This window comes from Anomaloglossus baeobatrachus, chromosome 2, assembly GCF_048569485.1.
Source record: "Anomaloglossus baeobatrachus isolate aAnoBae1 chromosome 2, aAnoBae1.hap1, whole genome shotgun sequence".
In the NCBI taxonomy this organism is placed as follows: Eukaryota; Metazoa; Chordata; class Amphibia; order Anura; family Aromobatidae; genus Anomaloglossus; species Anomaloglossus baeobatrachus.
Window position 1 is genome coordinate 184924674 of NC_134354.1, and position 26272 is coordinate 184950945.

The following is a 26272-nucleotide window of genomic DNA, read 5'->3' on the forward strand; positions in this document are numbered from 1 at the left end:
GCATATCAATTGTTTTTGGGTTTTGCAGTATTTTTGAGCATTTGTCACCTATTGAAAGTGATAAAAAACTGCAATACCACTGAAAAAATGCAGTGCAATATATGTGCTGCAGTTTCCAGTGCTTTTGTAGCGATTTTAGTGAATAAAACTAATTTTATTAACACAATGTAGAAAAATCACACATGTAAGGCTAGTTTCACACTTGCGTTGTGTGGCATCAGTCGCATTGCGTTGTGTGACGGATGTAACGGATGCGTTGCACAACTGATGTGACGGATCCTGCAAAACAGCAGAATCTGTTGTAACTTTTTTTTTCAGCAATTTACTCAACTGAGGATGCGCAGTTGTGGAAAGACGGATCCGTCACAGGATTCATCTTTCCGCCCGGCGGATGCAACACATCGTCGGCCGGCGGATACAATGCAAGGTCATCCGTCGCAATGCGTCCTCAATACAAGTCAATGGGAAACAGTGCACATCCTTTAACAGATTGCGCTGTTTCCCAAAGTGGCGGATTGCGACGGCTGCCAAACAACGCAAGTCTGAAAGTACCCTAATCTGCCTGAAAAATGCAGAGTTTTTACTTCCAAAAGTGAAGGTTTTGGCAGCAGAAAAATAATGCTGCAAAAAAACGGCACGCGTGAACTTACCCCAAGAGTCGTAGATCTCAGAAAAGTGTAGATTGATAATTAGGCTATGTGCCCACTGGGAAAGTGTCCTGCGGATATATGTGCAGGAGCTCCCAGAAAACCGCAGCACAACTTTGTCTGTTTTAATGCTGCTGTTGTATTGCAGAATATCCTGCGGATATGGTGCGGGCATTCTGCATTGAGGATACAGTACCATGGCTTCGGCACTGCATCCTCAATGCAGAACAAGTGCTGGAGTGATCGGGGGAGTTCACACTTACCTCCATCACGCAGCACTTCACTCTCCGGCTGTGTCTGTCTGCACTTTGCAGGAGAAGGTGGACGGGCCTGAACTAGCTCCGGCTGTCACATGACCGGAGCTCGTGCAGGCCCTTCCCACCTCCCCGCTCCTGGCTCCACCGCGCTCCTCTGCACTAGAGGAAGTGACTCCGGTGTCTGCTATCAAGGTAGGTAAGTATGGGACCCTGCGGAAAAATCCGCAGGAATAATAGACATGCTACAGATTTTTCCGCAGGGAAATCCGCATTATTTCTGCTGCGGAAAAAAACACAGCATGGATACAACTGTTCCAAAATGCCATAGAAATGGCTGGGGACTCGCTGTACTGCGGATTTTTGAAAAATTTGCGGAATTTCCACGAAAAAAAACGCGGCAAATTCCGCAAATTTTCCGCAGCGTAGGCACATAGCCTTAAAGTGAATATCTATATTTTAAGTGTGATAGCCAACATGTTCTTCCAGTACAATGCATGCTGCCATAAGCAATGTAAACGTGTGCCTATTAATTGCTTATTATTCTGTTTGTCAATTATATTTTGTATATATTACTCTGTAGCAGTTGATGTTATGCTCATGTTTTCACAATGGTTTCCTGGTAGGAGAGTTTTCATCTGGGTGGCAGTTGGGTGGAAATGATTACCTGATTATGGCTGTTAAAATGTGGGCTGGAACTATAGTCCTATTAATAGTTTTTTTTGTTTTGTTTTTTTCGTACACAGGTTTCCTTGTCTAAAGCTGGTGTCACACACAGCGACAACGACAACGACGTCGCTGCTACGTCACCATTTTCTGTGACGTTGCAGCGACGTCCCGTCGCTGTCGCTGTGTGTGACATCCAGCAACGACCTGGCCCCTGCTGTGAGGTCGCCGGTCGTTGCTGAATGTCCAGCTTCATTTTTTGGTCGTCACTCTCCCGCTGTGACACACACATCGCTGTGTGTAACAGCGAGAGAGCGACGAAATGAAGCGAGCAGGGAGCAGGAGCCGGCGTCTGGCAGCTGCGGTAAGCTGTAACCAGCGTAAACATCGGGTAACCAAGGGAAGACCTTTCCCTGGTTACCCGATATTTACCTTCGTTACCAGCCTCCGCCCTTGCTGCCGGCTCCTGCACTGTGACATGTGGCTGCAGTACACATTGGGTAATTAACCCGATGTATACTGTAGCAAGGAGAGCAAGGAGCCAGCGCTAAGCAGTGTGCGCGGCTCCCTGCTCTCTGCACTGTGACATGTAGCTGCAGTACACATCGGGTTAATTAACCCGATGTGTACTGTACCTAGGAGAGCAAGGAGCCAGCGCTAAGCGCGGCTCCCTGCTCTCTGCACATGTAGCACAGCGACGTTATGATCGCTGCTGCGTCGCTGTGTTTGACAGCTAAGCAGCGATCATAACAGCGACTTACAAGGTCGCTGTTACGTCACAGAAAATGGTGACGTAACAGCGACGTCGTTGTCGCTGTCGCTTAGTGTGAACCCAGCTTTACCTCTTAAAAGGAATCTGTCAGCAAATTTTTGGTTTCTAATCTGAGGACAGCATGAAGTGGGGCTGAGACACTGATTTCAGGGATGTGTCCCTCATTAGACTGTGTGCTGTTCTTTTAGTAAAATAAGTGTTTTATCAGCAGGATTATCACTGCCCGCCGAACTAGATCTCACATGCCTCTTGGTCGAACCATGCCCTCAGCACTGATAAGCTGCTTACTGTCGATGTACAATGTACACAAAAAGCTCTGGTGTGGGCGTGGTAATTTGTTTTCTATCTCTGCTACATGCTAAGAACTCTGATTGTGTCTCAACTAATGCACCCAGTAAACTAAATGATACATCGTTGGATTCAGGATCTCTGCCCCTACATTATGCTGTTCTCAGATAAGAAACCAAAGAAGAAAATAATATGAACATACACTGTGTGCAGAATTATTAGGCAATTGAGTATTTTGATCACATGATAATTTTTATACATGTCGTCTTACTCCAAGCGGTATAGGCTTGAGAGCCAACTACCAATTAATTAAATCAGGTGATGTGCATCTCTGTAATGAGGAGGTGTGTGGTGTAATGACATCAACACCCTATATAAGGTGTGCTTAATTATTAGGCAACTTTTTTCCTTTGGCAAAATGGGTCAGAAGAGAGATTTGACGGGCTCTGAAAAGTCCAAAATTGTGAGATGTCTTGCAGAGGAATGCAGCAGTCTTGAAATTGCCAAACTTTTGAAGCGTGATCACCGAACAATCAAGCATTTTATGGCAAATAGCTAACAGGGTCGCAAGAAGCAAGTTGGGCAAAAAAAGGTGCAAAACAACTGCCCATGAATTGAGGAAAATCAAGCGTGAAGTTGCCAAGATGCCATTTGCCACCGGTTTGGCCATATTTCAGAGCTGCAACATTACTGGAGTATCAAAAAGCACAAGGTGTGCCATACTCAGGGACATGGCCAAGGTAAGGAAGGCTGAAAAACGACCACCTTTGAACAAGAAACATAAGATAAAACGTCAAGACTGGGCCAAGAAATATCTTAAGACTGATTTTTCAAAGGTTTTATGGACTGATGAAATGAGAGTGACTCTTGATGGGCCAGAGGCTGACCGGTAAAGGGCAAAGAGCTCCACTCCGAATCAGACGCCTGCAAGGTGGAGTTTGGGTACTGGTATTGGCTGGTTTCATCAAAGATGAACTTGTGGGACCTTTTCGGGATGAGGATGGCGTGAAGCTCAATGGCAAGACCTACTGTCAGTACCAGAAGACAACTTCTTCAAGCAGTGGTACAGGAAGAAGTCGGTACCGTTCAAGAAAAACATGATTTTCCAGCAGGACAATGCTCCATCACATGAATCCAACTACTCCACAGTGTGGCTGACCAGTAAAGGTCTAAAAGATGGAAAAATAATGACATGGCCCCCTTGTTCACCTGATCTGAACCCCATAGAGAACCTGTGGTCCCTCATAAAATGGGAGATCTACAGGGAGGGACAACAGTACACCTCTCGGAACAGTGTCTGTGAGGCTGTGGTGACTTCTGCATACAATGTTGATCATAAACAGATCAAGCAACTGACAGAATCTATGGATGGTAGGCTGTTGAGTGTCATCATAAAGAAAGGTGGCTATATTGGTCACTAATTTTTTGGGGATTTTGTTTTTGCATGTTATAAATGTTTATTTCTAAATTTTGTGCAGTTATATTGGTTTACCTGGTGAAAATAAACAAGTGAGATGGGAATATATTTGTTTTTTATTAAGATGTCTAATAATTCTGCACAGTAATAGTTACCTGCAAAAACAGATATCCTCCTAAGATAGCCAAATCTAAAAAACCCAACTCCAACTTCCAAAAATATTAAGATTTGATATTTATGAGTCTTTTGGGTTGATTGAGAACATAGTTGTTGATCAATAATACAAAAATCCTCTAAAATACAACTTGCCTAATAATTCTGCACACTGTGTATACCCTGCTGTAACTAAATAAAAGCACAATGCATATAAATTAACATAGGATACTTAGTAAATACTTTATTTTATCAAAAAAGCGTAAAGCCATCAAGGTGAACCCAATCGGGACAGTACCTACACTCTCTAATATTAAAACCTCACCATGTGTCAACAGACATCAAAATGAATAAGGGCAGAGAGTGGCTGGGTCCCAACTGGACAAACAGCCATGGGAAGCACTAGATGAAATGAAATGCCCCACTCACTGAGAAGGGGACCACACCCTATTTGTACTGAGTACTACAAAACAAAACAGTGAGCTGGAGAATGAGTTCGTGTAAATGTAGCTTGTGAGCTCATGTTCACACTGGCCATAAGACATAAAAAAAAAAGATAGAAGAAAATAATATGAACATATACCCTGCTGTAACTAAATAGAAGCATAATGCATATAAATGAATATAGGGTACTTAGTAAACACTATTTTTGATCAAAAAAGCAAGCGTAAAGCCATCACACCGCGACAAGGTGTACCCAATCGGGACAGTACCTTCCCTCTCTAATGTTAAAACTTCACCATGTGTCAACAGACATCAATCTGAATAAATGCAGAGAGTGGCTGGGTCCCAACTGGACACACATATATTTTCATATTATTTTCTTCTTTGTATTTTTATGTCTTATGGCCAGTGTGAATATGAGCTTACATGTTAGATGTATACCAACTCATACTCCACCTCACTTTTTTGGTTTTTTTTTGTTCTCAGATAAGGTAGCAAAAATCTGGTAACAGATTCCCTTTAAAGTACTTTGGTGGGTGCTAGGAAGAGATATATTCAGTAGAACTAGGTTTGCGCCTGAAGGTCAATGGGTGGATGTCTAGTGTTCTACGCCACCATGTGACTTAGCTCGGTCTCCAAGAATGAGAATTCTGCAAAAAACAGTCAAGATAGAGCTGTTACATTATTATTAAAAGCAAGAAGTGAAGAGATATGGCATGTATAGTCATGATGCTCACTTTACTAGACAGAAGAAAAAGAGAGTATGCAACTATATGATACGGGGTGAAAGTGAGGCTGACAAACTGCAGCTTTTAGATAGCAAGAGTGGAACATTGCCGGAGAGACTAGTGATTTAGTTCACGTTCCTACACCATTGCTATCTTTATTCGGAAGGGTTTCACGTTTTATTTGGATCGTCAAAAATACAAAGCCCAATTTGTGAATGTGAACAATACAGCGGTTTTCCGGTTTCATAGAATGGATCTGTTTTACAATAATAAAACAAAACAGTACTTACCTGCACCACCTCTCTGCTGCTCCCCACTGGCTTTTTTTTACAGCGCTATGGCATTGATGTCCCGCCTGTGGCATGTGACCTCTACAACCAATAACAAGTCTCAGTTATCGTGTGCATCTGTCTAGGGCAGTGATTGGCAATGAGAATTACGATATCTTATTTGTACCAACTGTGAAATCTTGTTGAGGCAGTCATTACATATTGTACAATAAATAACTGCAGCTTCTGTACCCTTTATTTACCTTTATTTCTTCTTTAGATGCTATTATTAAGCTAAGATGACCATATACAGTGGGGGGAAAAAAGTATTTAGTCAGCCATTAATTGTGCAAGTTATCCCACTTAAAAAGATGATAGGCCTGCAATTAACATTATTATTAGACCACAACTATAAGAGACAAAATGAGAAAACAAATCCAGAAAATCATCTTGTCTGATTTGGCAAGTTTTTGGGGTTTTATTTGCAAATTATGGTGGAATATAAGTATATAGCCACCTAAAAACATGCAAGGTTTCTGGCTCTCACAGACCTGTAACTTCATCTTTTAAGAGGCTCCTCTATCCTCCACTCATTACCTGTAGTAATGGCACCTGTTTGAACTTGTTCTCGGTATAAAAGACTCCTGTCCACAACCTCAAACAGTCACAATCCAAACTCCACTATGGTGAAACTAAAGAGCTGTCAAGGGACACTAGAAACAAAATTGTAGGCCTGCACCAGGCTGGGAAGACTGAATCTGCAATAGGCAAGCAGCTTCGTGTGATGAAATCAACTGTGGGAGCAATAATAAGAAAATGGAAGACATACAAGACCACTGATAATCTCCCTCGATCTGGGGCTCCACACAAAATCTCCCCTCGTGGCGTCCAAATGATCACAAGAACGGTAAGCAAAAATCCCAGAACCACATGGGGGGACCTAGTGAATGATCTGCATAGAGCTATGACCACCATAACAAAGGCTACCATCAGTAACACACTGAGACGCCAGGGACTTAGATCCTGCAGTGCCAGGCTTGTTCCCCTGCTTAAGCCAGTACATGTCCGGGCCCATCTAAAGTTTGCTAGTGATTGGATTGGTCTGATTAAACCAAAGTAGAACTATTTAGTAGTAACACAACTCATTGTGTTTGTAGGAAAGAGAATGCTGAGTTGCATCCAAGGAACACCATACCTACTGTGAAGCATGGGGTGGCAACATTATGCTTTGGGGCTGTTTCTCTGTAAAGGGACCAGGATGACTTATCCTTGTACATGAAAGAATGAATGGGGCGATGTATCATGAGATTTTGAGTGCAAACCTCCTTCCATCAGCAAGGGCATTGAATATGAAACATGACTGGGTCTTTTAGCATGATAATGATCCCAAACACACCGCCATAGCAACAAAGGAGTGGCTTATGAAGGTCCTAGAGTGGCCTAGCCAGTCTCCAGATCTCAACCCCATAGCAAACCTTTAGAGGGAGTTGAAAGTCCGTGTTGCCCAGCGACAGGACCAAAACATCACTGCTCTAGAGGAGATCTGCATGGACGAATGGGCCAACATACCACCAACAGTGTATGTCAACCTTATGAAGACTTACAGAAAATGTTTGACCTCTGTCATTGCCAAAATATGATATATAACAAAATATTGATATGAACGTTTGTTATTGACCAAATACTTATTTTCCACCATAATTCCATAATTTGCAAAAAAAATCTTGCCAAATCAGACAAGGTGATCTTCTGGATTTGTTTCCTCATTTTGTCTCTCATAGTTGTGGTCTACCTATGATGTCAATTACAGGCCTCTCTCATCTTTTTAAGTGGGAGAACTTGCACAATTGGTGGCTGACTAAATACTTGTTTTTTCCTCACTGTATTTGTATGTTGTTTGCCAGGAGATGCTCTGTAGACTCTTGATAAGAACACATTCACTTAGCCATATTTTTGATCTGAGTTATGTCAATGGAAAAAACTGACGTTACACACATCACATTCGGGCCAATAATTCAGTTGGACTGATCAGATGACCAAATTTGACCAGGAACATTTTTTTGCAGCTTGTGTGTTACTCGCCTATTCAAATCAATGGGTGCCCCCAAAAAATAAAAACCCATACAGGACAACTGTAGAACATGCCATTGGTATGGACTCATTGCCATTATTAATATAGGAAACTGTTTTTGGTCTTTGGTCTTGGTTGTTTTTGGTAAATTTAATTAATTGCTGATGTATTAATTAAAGCAAATTCCATACGGATTGTATACTGATGGCTTATGGACTACAATCCAAATGAAAAGTCGTCCGTTTTTCTGGAGGAAAATTGGTCGATTTCTTTATTTGCTTGTGTGAATTTACCGTAAGTATATCTAGTCTGCATCACTAATCCCATGATCTTACTGGGCTGAACCCTTTTGTTTTAGGATGCTTATACATTTCCATCCTTCTACGTATGATAAGAAAGACTCAGAAGTATTCAGTATTGCAAGAAACAATATGTAAATAGTTATACAGAAACTACAAACTTCATTAGTTATTTTGAGCAGAACATAACTAATTCTTTGCTTTCCTAAAGATTACTGTGGAGCTATGTTTATTGATGATGAAAACTCTCCAGTTGAGATCGCACTGGATGATACAAAGCCAGATGGTTCATCCCCAGCCATCATGGGGTAAGAAAAGTTAATTAGTCTAACATGCTAATTTAAAAAAGATATTTGTCTTGATGACTACAGGGTAGCAGGGAACCGGGGCTTCTAAGCTCCTCAACCTAAGGGATCCTATGCTATCCCTAACCTCAGGGATACTCCTAATGGTGGAGAGGCCTGAGTCTCCTTCCTGGCCCTGCTCCTGACCAGTCCTGATCTTATTCCCTCTCCCCTTCCCCCCAGGGAGGGACTGGACAGCAGTGTGTTGAAAACCACAGAAACAGACATACAGAGGAAACCAAAACTCTGTCACACAGCACGCACACACAGAGTATAAGACAATAAGAGATTAGGAGGAAAACAACAGCAGGAAAGAAATACAAAATACCAGGGGTACACGCCACAACTGCACCAAGCAAAAGCAACACTTTCAACAGAAAGTCTAGGACACCAAAGCTGACAGAACAACACAGGATAACTTAGAGCTGGCATGGGTAGAATATTTCATCCATCATAAAAAGGAGGGGAGCAGATGTGACTGGCTTCCCCACCACAAGCTTAACAAGCAGAATAGCAAAAACTAACTCTTGCAAGCCTGTCACATTCATTTAGATGGGGCTAAGAGGCACCGTGCTTCAATAGAGGGGATTGCCACTACCCAATGTGTAGAGCCATTCTTGTTAAAAAGTAAAAGGGACTCAATGCCGAAGAAGTCCACACCCCTTCAACCAGCTGATAGGGATGGGGCCAAGTGTTGGACCACCACAGTCATTGCAGAAGTACAATCTAGACTACAAATTCTTTAGTAAGACAGGAGGCAGGTACCACAGAGTCATAACATCACCAGTAGTCGATGATCAAAGCTTAGGTCCTCCCTCTCCCTGTATGGTGGTTTCCACACTGGTCATAGAGCAAGCCTATAACATTCTATTATAGAAGTTACTGAGTCATATCTAAACACGTGTTTCCTATGCTGTAAACCTAGCCACGTGCAATAGATTAACTTTGTCTTAACCCATTTATTTTATTGTGAACAGTCAGCCAATTAATATGTATGGGAATGTGATGAGTGTGCCTTGACGGTAGATGTTGAGAGGAAGAAAGATTAGGCATGTTGATGCTTTACTCTTTTAGAAAATAAGTCTGTCAGTGGCTTATTACCCTCTCCCCACTGGGAACAAATACATGCTCAAATGAGTGGACTGTATGTGGATTCAGATTATTTAGTTCAGTCAACAGCTATTTAAGATGTATGGCCACCTTAAATCAGATCTCTCAGCTGCTGTTAGTAGAGTTTTGAGGCAGCTCAAACAAGATCACCGCCCTATAATCAAGTTCAGAAATCGAAGGAAGGAATGTACAGTCATAAAGTGAAAACATTAGAAAAAAAATTATGCTTTAGTATCTAGTTCACATTAATACATTAATCAGGGCCTGGTTGCAAGATTGGAGCCAGGTATGTTTTACTGTGAAAAGCTGCACTGTTTTAGAGAGATTCTAAGTAGAAAGTCTGTCCGGGAATCATAAGGAGAAACCTAGCTAGTCCGATGACGTCCCTGTCTGGCTCCTCTCAGTCCAGTTCATTGACAGGTTTCTCACTATGCAGGTTTCTCACTATGTATAGAAAACAGAGACCTGTCAATCAATTTGAGTGGAGTGGGAATAAGCCAGCTAGGTGCCGAACCTCTCCCCGATAGTCCCTATTAGACTACTCAAACTATAATTTATCTGAAGCTCTGCAGGGCTTTAGAGTAAAATATACCTGGCTAGAGTCATGCTGCCCATGGATCGTAGTCATGCTGCCCATGGATCGTAGTCATACTGCCCATGGATCGTAGTCATGCTGCCCATGGATGGTTGTCATGCTGCCTATGGATGGTTGTCATGCTGCCTATGGATCATTGTTATGCTGCCCATGGATCGTAGTCATGCTACCCATAAATCGTTGTCATGCTGCCCATGGATCGGAGTCATGCTGCCCATGGATCGTTGTTATGCTGCCCATGGATCATAGTCATACTGCCCATGGATTGTAGTCATGCTGCCCATAAATCGTTGTCATGCTGCCCATGGATCAGAGTCATGCTGCCCATGGATCGGATAGCATGAACAGACAACAGGTGTCCTTTAAAGCTCTGAAGATTTGTATTTATCGGTAGTTTTTATTTGTTTTTTGAAAGCTGTAAAACTGCTGCTCAACATCTTAAAATGTGCCATCAATGATTATTTTTTTCCATTTTAGTTTTATTTTATCGAGAAGATCATCCGCCCTTACAAATCTTACTAAGGAGGAGAGGTAAGGGTCTCTTTTGGATGCTGTACAAAGCTACAAGACGTCACGTAATGGCAATTATGTCGAATGAATAATCCCACATTAAAGCAATAAAATTAATAAATCAATACCTCGGTCCAATATCAGAAGGTCGCGCTTTTAATCAGACATCCCAACAAATCCTCAAGCTGAGAGCCGTCAATACAGCAGATGACAATTACTTTCCCTTTATAACCTCTTTGGCTGGCAGACTGGCTGAAGTGTGGCACATACTCTGATGTATGGATGTCAATTGTGTGTTTTATAGTAATGTAGTTATTGTATAGAACATATAGACTTGGCAGATTTACAGAAATGTTATGGTGAATTTAGTTTCCCCAATATCAGGCAGTGATGCCTGATCCGTAGTGAGTCTTCACTACTTGTATCTTCCCTTTTTCGTGGGCAATTTGCCTAATGAAATTATGTGATAAACATTTAATTACTTTTAATTATTCTGTTATTGAACTGTTACATGAGCAACAATGTCAGCAGCCAACAAATGCCCATTACTCACCTTCTAAAGATTGTTCTGTTGTTACTAGTCCACAAATTATATGTGAGAAAAAGATAAATTCAGCCATGTGTGTCCACAACCTCATTTGCCTTTGGGCTGAGTATGGAACATTCAGAAATTAAATAAATACATTAGAATAGCTTTATGTTGAGACTCCATACACATCCACACATTCCCCTCTATACAGAATACCGCTTTTAAAAATATAAATGAAAGTCAGGAACATATTGATGCTGGATCTGTTTTTGCACAATGTGCATGTGTGGTGCTCCTGAGGCTCCAGTCACTACAGAGTATTGCACCTGATGTAAGGTGTAGTGCTGCACCCGGATCCGGAGGAGGTCGGTACCGGTTTCACCACTTACACACTCAAATACACAACCAGGTTGCCCTCCCGAATGTGGACAGGGCTAGGGTAGGGTCTTAAGGTTGTCTTCAAACATGGAGGGCACCACCCACTAGTGAGAGGGACCCGGGGAGGAGCATCCACTTAGGGGTAGTTAGGAACCAACACAACTGTGAGGAGTTCTCCAGCAGGAGAGGAATGGAGCAGATGTGTCTCACCGGTGCTCTGGTGGGACACAGGAGTTCACGCGGTTGCCGAGGGAAGAATTTCATTGCTCCCTCAGAACTGGCGCCACACGCAGGGTGCAGGACCCTAGGGAAGATCATTCTCCTAGTTGGTTTTCTAGAATCTGCCGGGCGCGGGGAAGTTTCAAGCTTCCCTGGCCACACAGCCACACAGAGCCCGAAAGCACAGTGACAGATAGGAGTCCGGGGTCTTGGACAACACCAGGTCCCGTTGTGGTGCTCCGGCACCTGCACGTAGGGACAAGAGTACTACTCGAGACGGACTGGGGTTCCCAAGTAGCTTTAAGCCACTGGGATCCAACACACACGGCACTAGGAGGGAGGAACTCACCGAGCATCACACCGGACTGACCTCCAAAGGAATCCGGGTTCGATGGGGCCCATCACAGTGGGTGACCGGTACTACCCAGTCGAGCAGCACAAACTGTGAGTAAAGCCAACTGGAACCGCAACAACCAACTCGGACTTTTATTACCGGCGCCTCGGCGCCAAGGGCCCTCGCCATCACTACTCCCTCCATCATTCTCCCTGGGGCCCGCTCCACCTGTGGGGAGCGACACCATCTCGGCTGCTACTACCATCCGCCCCAGAGGACAGCGACAGCAGCGGCGGCTAATCTCTGGCCGCGTACCACAGGTGGCGTCACGACATTTATAATACTACTACCCCCACGATCTTCCCTTCTTATTGGTGTACACCTCAGGGCACGAAACTGGGCAGGCCACCGCACATCCCAAATCATCACACCAGCCCAGTGAAGAGTAACGCAGGTACGAGATTCCTCGTGCCTGATAAGATCACCTGCCCCCTGGGTGCTACACATGAATTAGTGCAAAACTTGGAAAAGTTACAGAAATATCTCCAACAAATATCCAAATATGAATATACTGTCGCCTTCTATCTTTTTAGCATGACTATATAGTGTTGGGACCTGTGCACACATAGCGGATTTGTTGCATTGTTTTTACCCAGATTTGTCACACAACCTAAAGGTTTCCTGATTCTGCAAAGTGAATGAGAATCCTGAAATTTCATACACACGTTACTTATTCTTGACTAACAGATTTGGTGCAGATTTAAATCTGCAGCATGTTAATTCTTTCAGCGTTTTTGCAGCAAATTTCACCCATTCTAATGAATGGGAAAAATCTTGAACAAAAACGGGTAAAAATTGCAACAAAAATGCATGTGTTTTAGGCCTCTCTCACATGTCCGTGAAAAACCACGCACGTTTTTCATGGACGTGTCAGAGATGCATTTTGACCTCCTTGAGCCGTGTTTATGGCACACGTGTGTTCTCCGTGTGTTATCCGTGATAACACTCGGAGAACGGAACTTTCTGCTCACCTGTCCCTGGCGTCACTGTCCGTGGTGCTGAACTTCGGTCTCCGGTCCTGCCGACTCCCCGCTGCTGCAGCTTCCGGCCGCAGTGAAGTGAATATTCAATGAGCATAATGAGCGGCGGTCGGCAGCAAGTGACAGCAGCGGCAGAGACTGCAGGGCTGGAGAAGGTGAGTAAAGTTTTGTTTTTTTTTCTCATAGACACATGTCTTTTCTCCGGTGCATGTCACACGGAACACATCCTTGTTGTCCATTTGCATTACGTGTGACACCCGTGACGCCAGAGAAAAAACGGACATGTCGCCGTGAGAAACACACGGACACACATAAGTACAAAACGGACACACGTTCTGTGCGAAAATACTTACGTGTGTCCAAAACCAAAGGAATACATAGGTCTACGTGTGTACATGTCTCCGATACGTGAGAAAACTGCCAGACATGTACCGGAGACACGTACGTGTGAAAGAGGCCTTACACAGCATATTTCCTGCCAACACATGAAAATTTGTAGCAGAATTTTCTGCTGCAAATTCTGAATGTGTGCAATACCATAAGAGTATGTGAACATGTTAAGGAAGTTTACCACTAATAATTTCACTACCTTTCATTTGTCCTAACTCTACCTAATAATCAGTTTTCTAATATTTTTCTATTACCTTCCCTGCTCCTGTAAGCCTGTCTCTGTTTGGGTCTTACAGTCCCTGACAGAAGTTCTGTCGCTTATCCATGTTATGTAAATAAAAGCTTATAACCTGACTTTAAATTCATCCATTGGTTTTATAAATTACTCTTTTGAAAGCTGAAACCCTCCCAAATTTGGTTTAGGTTATGAAAATAAAGTTTCTGCAAAGCTGAAATATTGATCATTTAATGAACACAGAAAGGTCAGATTTTGGCAACAGAAAAGTTTTGTCGCCCACAGAAAGTAATGTGAAATTCAAACAAATAAATAACTTCTAATACAAAGATATGTTGCATAACATTGGTGAATGAAGTTGTGGTGCTATTAGAGCCATATTTAATATTTTGTGTGACTTTCATTAGCTTGAAGGACTGCATCCATGCGGTTCAACAATGATTCATACAATTTATTAGTAAAGTCATCAGGAATAGCAATGGATGAATTTGAAGTTAGGTTATAAGCTTTTATTTACATAACATGGATATGCGACAGAACCTCTGTCAGGGAGTGTATAGTCTACTCTTGTGATTCTGGCTCTGCTATGTCCCATCTGGAAACTGGAATCAGATTAACTGAATAGCGCCCGTTATTGGTGGCGGCTGGGTTACCTTTCAGTGACAGCAGTCTAGACATGCATGATCAGATCAGTCTTCTCTCCTCCTCTGCCTCAATTTTGACAATGCGTTGGAGTGCCATTCCTTCAACTGACAAGCGCTACAATGTGCTGCTGATCATCAGAAAGTATATCCCAGGGCTTGTCAGCTGAAGGACTGGCACTTGAGTCAGAGGACAGTGAAGGCTAATCTGAATTCAGTCATTTGCAATGCAAGATTTAAGTGCCATCCCTTCAGCTGGCAAGCCCTGGGAAAAGTTTCTAGTAGCAAGCAGCACATCGCAACGCATGTCAGCTTGAAGGGATGGCACTCCAAAGCATCAACAAGATGCAGGCAGAAAAGAGTTAAGTCTGATCTGAGCATGCATGCTCAAACTGCTATCATTCACTGAGACCCGCAATACACATCTGTGTAATTTGTACGAGAGACACGTACACACGGAGACCCATATTATTCAATGGTAGATGGCACACGCACGTAAAATCACACGGAACGTGTGTCCATGTCGTAAGTACGTGTGTGCGCTTTTCTACACGGACGACATGTCCGTTTTTGGCCGGCAACACGCAGGCATGGACCCGCTTTAGTCTATGGGTCCGTGCCTGCACGGACCGCACACGGAGTATGTCCGTGTTCAGCACGTATCGTCCGTGTCCGTTTTTAATCACGAAATCTGAAACACTTGTTACCAATTTATCAGGTCAATTGATGGCAAACAACAACACCAGGATCTCAAGATGAATGATTAACAACGTTAATTGGGTAAGAATGCGGGCCTTTAAAAACGGACAGCACACGTACGTATTTTATGTCAATACGGACATTCCACACGCACTCACGGCTCGCATACGCCATCACACGGATGCCATACGTACCGGAGAAACGCCCCTAAAAAACGGAACACGGACCCAAAAAACGGACCGTGTCATACAGACGTTTTTTTTGCGGAAGTGTGTTTTAGGCCTGAGAGGTAGCCCGGCCCCCACCAATGATATGCACTACTCAGTTTGTGAGTGATTTTACCAAACTGCAGCTAGCAGCACAGCAAGTGATACCTCACTGGAATAAGATTCTCTGCCCATGCATTATCCTTTTCTTACATGAGACAACAAAACCTGATTAAAATTCACATTAAGATATGGAAATTAATGATTAAAGGGAACTTGACAGCTTAAACATGCTGCCCAATCTGTGGGCCACATGTGTCAGGCATTGGTTGTAATATCTCAGACAGTAATGTTTCACTGGCTGGGATAAAAAACATACTTTTAATAGCTCCTAAGGACCAAATCGCACTGCAGAATAGTCAGGTGGGTTACCAGCAGCCTCTTCCTGCCCTAGATTCTCACAGAATTGCCAGCATGTATCAGCTTTATTTTAAAGGGAATCGACCATCAGTATTTTCATATATAAAGTAAAGCCAGTGCTATACTGGCCCTAGCATGCTGAATATAAGTATATCTTTTGTTCAGAGTTTGGATGTTTTATTTCAGAAATATGTGCAAGTAAAGTTTCAGTAATGCACAGCTATTTGATTGACAGGTACAACACGAAAGGAATATGTGGGCCGGGTCTTGCTATCTTTTCCCGCCTTTGTCTCCCTGCCTGGCCTTCCTCCCCCATGTTGCCGTCATATATGTTAATTCCAGTGCATGCAGACAGACAGAGGCGGGAATAGATAGCAAGACTCAACCCACATATTCCCTTCCTGTTGCACCTGTCAATCAAATAGCAGTGCATTGCTGGAACTTTACTTGCACATATTCCTGAAATAAAACATTCCATCTCTGAACGAAAGCTATGCTTACATTCAGCATCCTAGCAGCAGTATAGCACTGGCTTTATTTTATATATGAAAATCCTGCTGGTTGGTTTCCTTTAAAGGAAAAAAAAGACAAGATAAAATTTACATTTACTACTTTGGTTGCTTATTATATTTACAAAACAAAACTAATACGTCAGTTTCTGTGAGATTATGAATGTATTGCAGCTATCTATTTTTATATGGTAAGTGAAGTAGGGAGGTTCCATTACAAACTTTGGTAAATTCTTCACATAACTGCTCTAAAAATTGGAAGTAATTTTAAAAGATGAAGTGTGTCTCGTCAATATTCTTAGTTTTAAATGTTTTGATGTGTTTGTTTTACTACTCATAGAAAGAAAAGAATTTGTGAGTACTATGCCAAAGCAATGGGCACAGACAAAGCCTTGCATGTAAGTTATCGTCACTTACTGTAGTATAGTTGTACAATATTTCTGTTGTGATTTTTCATTTCTTAATAGGCTGACTCTACACCTAGTTTGTTTCATTGATAATGGGTCTTAGTGTTTTATTAAGCTTTTTTTTAATTCTAAGCATCTTTTTTAGTCATATCATTAAATGAACGTCTCATTTCACTACCCCCCAAAAATTTATATAAAGCTTAAAAAGCCCTACTATGAACTTGTTTTTGCCTAAGCCTGTGTATATACTCATATGTTTGTACTGTACTGTCTGTGTGTCAATATACTCACCTACCATCTACAGCGCTGTTCCGGTCCTCTTCATGAGTGACGTCGCCGCTCTCCAGACTCTCCGGGTCACACTGTGCTCTCTGTGACCTGGAAGTGGCTTTTACTGTATACAATGAGGATCCATAGGCAAGAGACTTCTGGCTCATACATAGAGCGATCTAGATAGTCTGAAGAGCAGTGATGTTACTTAGAAGAGCAGCGGAACGGCGTTGGATTTTACCGTATTACATGGGAGAGTCTAAAAACCCCTGATGACCCTGAAGCAGAGCTGGCACATACACATTAGAGTACTTTGCTCCACCCTTAGCAGGGCAAAGCGAAGTTCACCTGCTCAGGAGCGAGTTTGTGGGCGCTGTGTCGATGTTGTAGGTTGCGTCATTCATATAAAGCAGGGCAGGAGAATAGTGTTTGGTGGAATAGAGGAGGCGCCATGCAAAACAGCCACGCCCATCAGACTGAACCACATCACTCTGTGTGGGTGAATTAGAATTAGTAATTTAGGGTTATGCAGAGAGGGTTGGGGGACTTATATAAAGGCTGCTAGACTGCTGTGAAAAAGCATTAAGGATGGTGGCCACAGTTTATATTGGGGGAAAAGGGAATCTGTCAGCAGGTTTTTGCTATGTACTGCCAGTTTGCTGCAAGGGTTAACACAAAATGTTCAGGCATGCCTGTCTTTGAACAGTGGGATCTTTTGTTTATTTGCTGTTTGTTTAAGCAGCAGAACCCTTATCATTACAGGCCTAGAAACTCAGATGCATGACAACTTGACACACCCTTTCCTGTGATTGACACCTCATTGTCATTGTACAATCTCTATTGAAAGCCTAGCGTTTGGGGGAACATGACTAAAGCTAAAAATTCTGACTGTGTCAGAATGGCTGCAGCCAGTAATCTAAGTGATACACTGTTGGATTTAGAATCTTCTTGCCTACATCATGCTGCTCTCAAAAGAGATAGCAAAAAACTGCAGCCAGCACTATTTTCAGGCAGTATAAGTTAAATATCACCCTACTTTATTTTATATCAAATATTATGGAATTAAAGTGGGAGACGTTTTTTTCGAATGTGGAGAAGAATAAAAATTACATTTCTCAATCTGCTGCATTCTGTCAGTTCGTGAACATCAGACCACACTCAGCTGTCATGTGCAGTGGCTCATTGAATAAAATTGATGTTTTGTAATTTCGCACTCAGACTGAAAATATGGTCATCTGCATGAGAACTGGCTGTATGGCTGGGTTTCCTTATTGATAGCAGCTGACTCTGAGTGTTACAGAAGCTAGACCGGCTGACTTCTATTTAAAGCCTATCATCTATCAATAATGTTTAACTAAAGTGGTCGTCACATTACAGACAGCTCCTTCCAGGTTTGAGCAGCTGTGCAACTCCAGCGGATTATGTAGATTCTATTATTGTTTGACATCCATTCAGATGAATAAGCTTATAAGTATTGATGGGCAAAATCAAACTGTAAAGTTTGGGGTGTGTACCGGATGCCTAGTGTCCATGCACGGACCCCAAACTTGGACTTCTCAGGGAAGTCCGTGTTTCTGTTTGGTTCAGCTAAAAAAGGAAGCAAAATGGGGATTAAGGCAGGACAATTATACTTATCAAGTTTCCGTGGGCGTGGCTGTCACATTGAGTCTGGGTCAACTCATTAAATCTTCACTGCTTCCCTCGCCCACCCTCTGCGACAGTGATTAGTTGCAGTCAGGTTGCACCCCTGCCCTCTGTGCCGACGTCTGTGATTGGTTGCCCTCACACTAGCTGTCTCGGTCCCCAAAATGGAGTGTACAAATAAATAAATAATTTGAAAAAAGTATGTAATTATGTAGGGTCCCCTATATTTAGATACCCATCCCCATATGTGTGCTTCATCTTGGCTGTGTATCAAAAGAGGGGGGGACTTTACATGGCTTTTTTTAATTATTTAAATAAATCATTTAAAAAAAAGAGCATGGGGTCTCCCCCCAATTTTGATACAAAGCCAAGGTGGAAGCAGACAGATGAGGACTGGTATTCTCAGGCTGGGGAGACCCATAGTTGTTGGGCCTTCCCCATCCTAAAAATAGTAGCCTGAATCCTAAAAATAGTAGCCTGAATAATCCTGATTACTCCCCCAATTACTAATCATGTAAGTAAAAAAGAAATCATCACACAACTCAGAGAAAAATCTTTTATTTGAAAAAAAACCCAAAAAACAAACACCCTCTTTTTACAATTTAACCCCCAAAACACCCCTGCAGGTATGATGTACCCACAAACATGATGTCCCACAACCATCCCAGCTCTGCTCTGAGGTCGAATTGCACTGTCACATTAGAAAACGTGATTGATCACTGCAGCTGTGAGAGCGGTGATTTCAGTGAGGTCACAGCTTGCTGTTTCCACGGTATCCCAGCTGTGACCTGAGGTGAACTCATTGAACTCACTTCAGGTGAACTTAATGATGGATTAACGGATTAGGCTATGTGGGCATGTTGAGTATTTGATTGCAGACATTTCTGCACCAATTGTTCATCTACTAGCAGAAGAACGCACCAAAAACGCATCGCAGTTTGGTGCGCTTTTCTTCCAGGAGATGCAGATTTGATGCAGAAAACCCTACTTCGAGAACCCAGAAAGCTAATGAGAGGGCAACCAATCACAGATGCTACCACAAAGGGTGGGGGCACAGTCTGACTGCAACCAATCACAGACACTGTTACAGAGGGTGGGCGGGGGAAGCAGTGAATATTCATGAGATTTAATGAGCTGACCCTGAAGCAGTGTGACAGATGTGTGCGTGGCAACTCGGTAAGTATAATTCTCCTGTTTTGCAGCCCCCTAGCCCTTACTAACACCATTTTATAGCATAGAAGTTCAGGTCCCGAACCGGACTTTTTTTTTTTTTTTTAAGTCTGGCCAGACCCATAAAAATTGAACAACTGCAAATTCCATCTCTAAATATAACCATCCATACAGTGCATGGACAGTTGAAATCTGCATATGATTAAAGGGGTTTCAGATTGTGCCACCCCAGTCCCTCATGATGTCCGTTTCCACGAATAGTACATATTAACACGGGTTGTCCTCATGCATCAGCCCCTTTAAAAAGGCAATGTCACAGAGTCGTAATTGGCCCAGTTTTTGCTTTTGTTTTATTCCAACTTTTACTTTAATTAGACCCATTTTATTTAATTTTTTTTATGGGCTTTTTTTATTCATAGCTAATTTTTAAGGTTTCTAAGTGAGTGTTGCTCACAGGGAGATAATGCAGAGCAGCCTAAGGACAAGTCCCCAAAGCATCCTGTGAGTAACACTTTCTGAAGATCATAAAAAGCAGCCCTAAATAATACAGCTATATGGTTATTAAAGGGAACCTTGTTATGTCACCAACTACTAGTTACCTGTAGATATAGAGTTAATATGCAGGTTAATAGCATTACAATGCTATATTGCCACCTTAGCGAATGCGCAACTATCATGATGAAATAAACTGCATTCTTTCCGGGAAGCTGCCAGTTTTCAGCCATAGAGGTGTGCCTGGAGCAGTCATTGCTTTCAGCACTGTGAGCGGCAGCTGTAAGCGCTCTCTGGCACTTTGATTGACAGCTGACTCTGCAGAGTGAGCTGTGAATCAAAGTCCTCAAGCGTGCAAACATTCACTAATGCACTGAGCAGTGACTGCTCCAAACTGACACACAGGTGTGTCAAAACACGGACGTGTGCGCAAGCCCATTGGTATTAATGGGTTTACCTGTGTCGGTGTCTCCGGTATGTGTGTAAGTGGATGTCACACGTACCAGAGACATCAGTGTGTGAAGGAGGCCAAATGTGGCCACACAATATTTTAATACTATAAACTTGCAGATTAAACCTATATCTTCAGGTATGGGGACATGATTGTTTTCTTTAAGGAGTATCATAAGAAATTGAAAATATAGCAATTTTCGAGCTATTATTGAAATAACTCTCTTTAGTAGCAGGAACAGTCCAAAAATAGCTGAGAATAATGCATAATCTACTATTTTCAAATAGCGATGGGTGTACAACATGAAAACACAAAGCAACTGAGTAATGTTCTTAAGTAAATGACAATTTCCATTTTTGTTTACAATTTTTTTTTTATTTACACTATATTTTATTATATTCCTTTCCTACTGTCTACTAAGTCACTATTTTGGTTATTGCATAGCCTGTACATTATGAGGAGAAGAACTGGTGTGAGGAACAATATTCTGGAGGCTGCTACACCGCCTACTTCCCACCAGGAGTCATGACGCAATATGGAAGGTAAGGTACAGCAAAACAAGAGAGAGAATTTTACCATTGTGAATGTAAGTGTGATGAGGAAATAAAAATAAAATAGAATGCAGAGTATTGGGACTGACTCAAGGCGCTGCTGTGTATAGACCACCTCCACCATGCTGGCGTCTGAGTCGGAGTGGAACTCTCTGCCCTTTACTGATCCAACCTCTGTCCCATCAAGAGTCACTCTCATTTCATCAGTCCATTAAACCTTTGAAAAATCAGTCTTAAGATATTTCTTGGCCCAGTCTTGACGTTTTATCTTATGTTTCTTGTTCAAAGGTGGTCGTTTTTCAGCCTTCTTTACCTTGGCCATGTCCCGTCCCTGAGTATGGCACACCTTGTGCTTTTTGATACTCCAGTAATGTTGCAGCTCTGAAATATGGCCAAACTGGTGGCAAATGGCATCTTGGCAGCTTCACGCTAGATTTTCCTCAATTCATGGGCAGTTATTTTGCGCCTTTTTTGCCCAACACGCTTCTTGCGACCCTGTTGGCTATTTGCCATGAAACGATTGATTGTTCGGTGATCATGCTTCAAAAGTTTGGCAATTCAAGTCTGCTGCATCCCTCTGCAAGACATCTCACAATTTTGGACTTTTCAGAGCCCCTCAAATCTCTCTTCTGACCCATTTTGCCAAAGAAAAGGAAGTTGCCTAATAATTAAGCACACCTTATATAGGGTGTTGATGTCATTACACCACACCCCTCCTCATTACAGAGATGCACATCACCTGATTTACTTAATTGGTAGTTGGCTCTCAAGCCAATACAACGTGGAGTAGGACAACATGTATAAAAATTATCATGTGATTAAAATACTCATTTGCCTAATAATTCTGCACACAGTGTATATACATAATTGGCAGTTGCGGATGTAACCATATCCCATAATGCACTGCAGCACTGTCAGTTGTGCAGCCGAAGTTCGCGTCCACATCATAGCCATGATAACCAGGGACAACAGTACAGGCGGAACCCAAATTGCGGCAAGCGACGAGACATGGCTGGCGGCACTGACAGAGACATGGGGCAGGCGGCACTGACAGTGACATGGCAGGCGGTACTGAGAGAGACATGGCGGGCGGCACTGAGAGAGACATGGAGGGCGGCAGTAAGTGAGACATGGCGGGCGGCACTGAGAGACACATGGCGAGCGGCATTAAGTGAGACATGGTAGGCGGCAGTGAGAGAGACATGGTGGGCAGCACTGAGAGAAACATGGCGGGCGGCACTGAGACAGGGCGGGCGGCACTGAGAGAGACAGGGCGGGCGGCAGTGAGAGAAATGACGCAACACATACAATACACAAATGTGGAGGGATGACATACAACAGATACGTTAGAAAATGCAAACAGTGACACATGTCCACTGCTCCGGTCAGCACCACTAAGCATAGACAGATGTTCATTTCACTGCACTCTTGATGCGATAGCATCGGGCCTATTTCTAGTATAGTAATAATTGCCTGCAATCATTTTTCCCACACATTATTTCAAGGTATACACAAAGTAGCCAATGGCTATAAGAAGTGTTCCTTCTATCACAACTGTTCTGAAAATATGGAACAGCCTAACATGGAGCTGAGATGAAAAGTCAGGCCAGTCGTATCGTCAATTTGTGGACGTGACTTTCCGTGTGTGAAGCTCATTTTGCTTGTCCGCATTTTGGACAGGTGCAGGATCTGCCTTATATTTCATGCCTTATTCTGTAACAGAGACCACGATAGTTTACTCTGCAATTTATGTGCACATTGGCTCGAATTGATCTAAATGCAGTCCATCAAAGACAAGGATACAAATCTCTACCGCACAAAGCCAAAATATTCTATATGCATGATACATTGCTGAAAGAATACTTTTGTACTACACTACATCTGAAAGCAACATTAAAATATATACACAAATATGTATGCATAGTAATATACACAGGCATGTATACATATTCATATATAACTGCTGTATAACTACATATAAATATATGTGTAAATATACACTTACCCTCATTCTTTGTGTAGCTGTAAGGCTGGGATGGCAAGAGAGGGAGGAGATGAACATACAGTACATTGGATGTAAACACCCCTGTTAAAATGCCAGGTTTTTATTATGTAAAAAACTTATGCCAAGAAGAATCAGTTCAGAACTTTTTCCACCTTTGATGTCACACATAATATGTACAAATCCATTGAGAAAAAAAAAGAATATTATTTTGAGGGTAAAAATAACAAAACTAAGAACATGGTTGCAAAAGCGTGAACATCTTTTAATTGGGGATGCGGTTGTGTTCAGAATTAGCCAATCACATTTAAACTCATGTTAAATAATAGTCAGTACACTGCGGGTATGATTTACAGTTATTCTAATTAACCCCATATAAAGTTTAGCTGTTCTAGCAGGCATCATGGCTTCACTCCGGGGTTTGAACCAGTGATCTCTGGTCTTTGGTCCCTCTTGGTTGGACCACAACCTGTTTTGTGTTGCTCCTACTCCTAAATGATCTGTTGTCGTTCTTATGCTTTGCCTTCCTGTTTCACTTCTATTCAGGTGCGTGCACGTTGTCATTTAGTTTGCCCAATCACATTTTGGGAGGGTTTATTTATACTCATTATTCACATGCCTCAGTTTTGGCTACATCTCTGGATGGATGGTTTTCTTACTAAGAAATTTCTATTGCTATTCCCTGCAGTTTGTTTGAGTGAATATCTCTGCTGTCAGGCAGGGACAAATCCGGGTCATGTCTAGGCCAAGTACTAGCCTATTTGGCACCTGTGGATGTCTGGTTGTAAGATACGTCATACTGCTCATGCTCCACTTTTCTATCCCTTGCTTTATAAACAAACACTCATCCTTGGGACGCTCCATGCAGTACTATAGAGACACTTAACAGCTTATATTTTCAGCAATCAGATAGGGAAAGGGTTCATTGCCCAGACTTCCTGTCATCCTACATAACATATCCCCTTTTTCAACACACGCACTTGGCGCAGCACTGGCATGAATTCTGTGTAGTTTATAGTGCAACTCTAGTTTTCTTAGAAAAATTGCGCCCCCATGTAGGAGGCACAGTAGGCGGTTACCTACCCCTAGGCAGTAGTTGCCTCTTGCCCTGGCTCTGACCACAGCAGTACAGGCAGTCAAACAATAGGACATTAGAGCATTGGTTATCTTCGGCAGCATCTACTGCCCCCCCCCCTGATTTTTGCTCAAATATTACTGTAATAGTGGCAGGAGCAGTAGGTCAAGTATGGTACTGACACCTCAAATGGATACGCATGGGAATATGCACTCTGATATCAACTTTCTTAGACAGTGTTTCTAAATTGATGTAATTGAGGCCATTAATGGTGCAAATATTTAAGGAGCAAGTACAGTATACATTTGTTTTATGTAATTGCACCCACACTGCTTGTTGTGCGGTGCTCCCCTGGGTGGGTGCCTACCCATTGTCTGGGCCTTTCTGTCCATTCTTTGTGAACCTATTCACTTGACTTAAAATAAACCTGTCAGGTGCAATATGCACCGAGAACCACGAGCAGTTCTTGGGCCATATTTCTAATTCCTGATTAACTGTTCCAGGCTATAGTAGCATACATGAACAGATAGTTAGAAAAACTATTTCTAAAGCGCCTTTATGATATGCTAATGAGCGCAGGGACTAGTCGCAAGAGCGTGGTAACATACTATTCAATGCTCATTGCCCAGCATCATCCATTGTCACTGCTTCAAAACGCCAGGTTTTGGGTCAGTGCGCATGATCAGAAGTGCCTGCCTGCCCTGGGCATATTTTTCCTTTATTTCAGTGCCTGTCCTTCATTGCCATCATTGGTCATTTGGGGTATTTATCCTTAAACCAGGTGCTTTTGTAGTTCCTTGTCAGCATTAACCCCTTGGTACTTACATGGGTTATACACATTGCACTTTATGATGCAGGTTCAGGGATTGTATTCAGGTTATTTATTTTGTTATTCCTATTCTGAGACCTCCTACTCAGATTCATTTCTTGCGTATTTGTGATTTATGCTTTGTATTATTGTATTTCATTATTTGCGCAAATTGTGTACCTGTGACCCTCCCTCCGTACTATTATATTTACTATCCCCTTCTTGGAACATTGCATATATCTGGCTGATTTATGTTACTTCTATTACTCCTGGTTGTCCAGACCTAACATTGTTGGGCATTCAGCATTATATATTGGCACTTTTTCTTTACAGCATTTTTGATTAATCTACTCATGTATGTAATTATTACCGTTATGTGATGCTGTTGTGATTTTTTTGCCCAGGGCACTCCTGCCTCCACCTCTGGCTGTTTGCATGTTTTGCACCTTTTTAAATGTTTTTGAAATTGGTATACAATAAAGGCTATTTTATCTTATACTTTTGGTGTGCATCTGATCCATGTGCGGTTGATTTTTCTCTCTTGTTGCGTTCACCCACTCTACCGCACCGGATAGCACCCCTTTGTTATCATCCCTTAATCTCTCTAGAATCTAGAATATTAGTGCGCTCCTATCAACTTCTATGCTAGCACTTCCTGTCGTGTGCACTATGAAGTCGGGTGTACACATCTCGACTTCAGAGAGATGTAGTGCGCATGACCGGAAGTGTGGTGACTTCTGATCATACGCACTGACCCTGAATCCAGCATTCTGAAGCAGTGATAATAACACAGGTTCGTGGGTCACCTCTGATGACGATGGACAATGCTTATTGAATATCATGGTAGCACGCCCCTGTGGGTGTGCTAACATGCTAAGAGGGCGGACTAGTAGGGGGAGCTAACACCCTTGTGACTAGTCCCCGTGCTCATTAGCATATCATAAAGGATCTTTAGAAATAATTTTTCTAAATATCTCTATCTATGCTGCTAGATACTGGGACAGTTAGGCAAGGATTAGCAATATAAACCCAGAACTGCTTGTGATTCAGGGTGCATATTGCACCTGACAGGTTCACTGTAATATAACTTTGGATTAATTCTCCTTAGGCCTGCAACACACATCCGTCAAACACGTGCGAGTTTGGTCCGTTCCCGTATATTCCGGAGACACGGACAAACGTGCACCAATGTTATTTAATGTTTGAGGACACATGTGCGTTTTTCATTAAGGTCC

General features: G+C 42.5%; 1 protein-coding gene across 1 annotated transcript in view; it reads left to right on the forward strand.

Annotated features, from left to right (window-relative positions):
• Positions 1-26272, forward strand: part of LOC142291190 (amine oxidase [flavin-containing] A-like) — a 133752-nt gene that overhangs the window by 88764 nt on the left and 18716 nt on the right. The window contains exons 9-12 of the mRNA XM_075335537.1: positions 8220-8316; positions 10535-10588; positions 16508-16565; positions 21046-21143. Coding sequence (XP_075191652.1) covers positions 8220-8316; positions 10535-10588; positions 16508-16565; positions 21046-21143 — 307 coding nt within the window. The remainder of the gene's footprint in view (positions 1-8219; positions 8317-10534; positions 10589-16507; positions 16566-21045; positions 21144-26272) is intronic.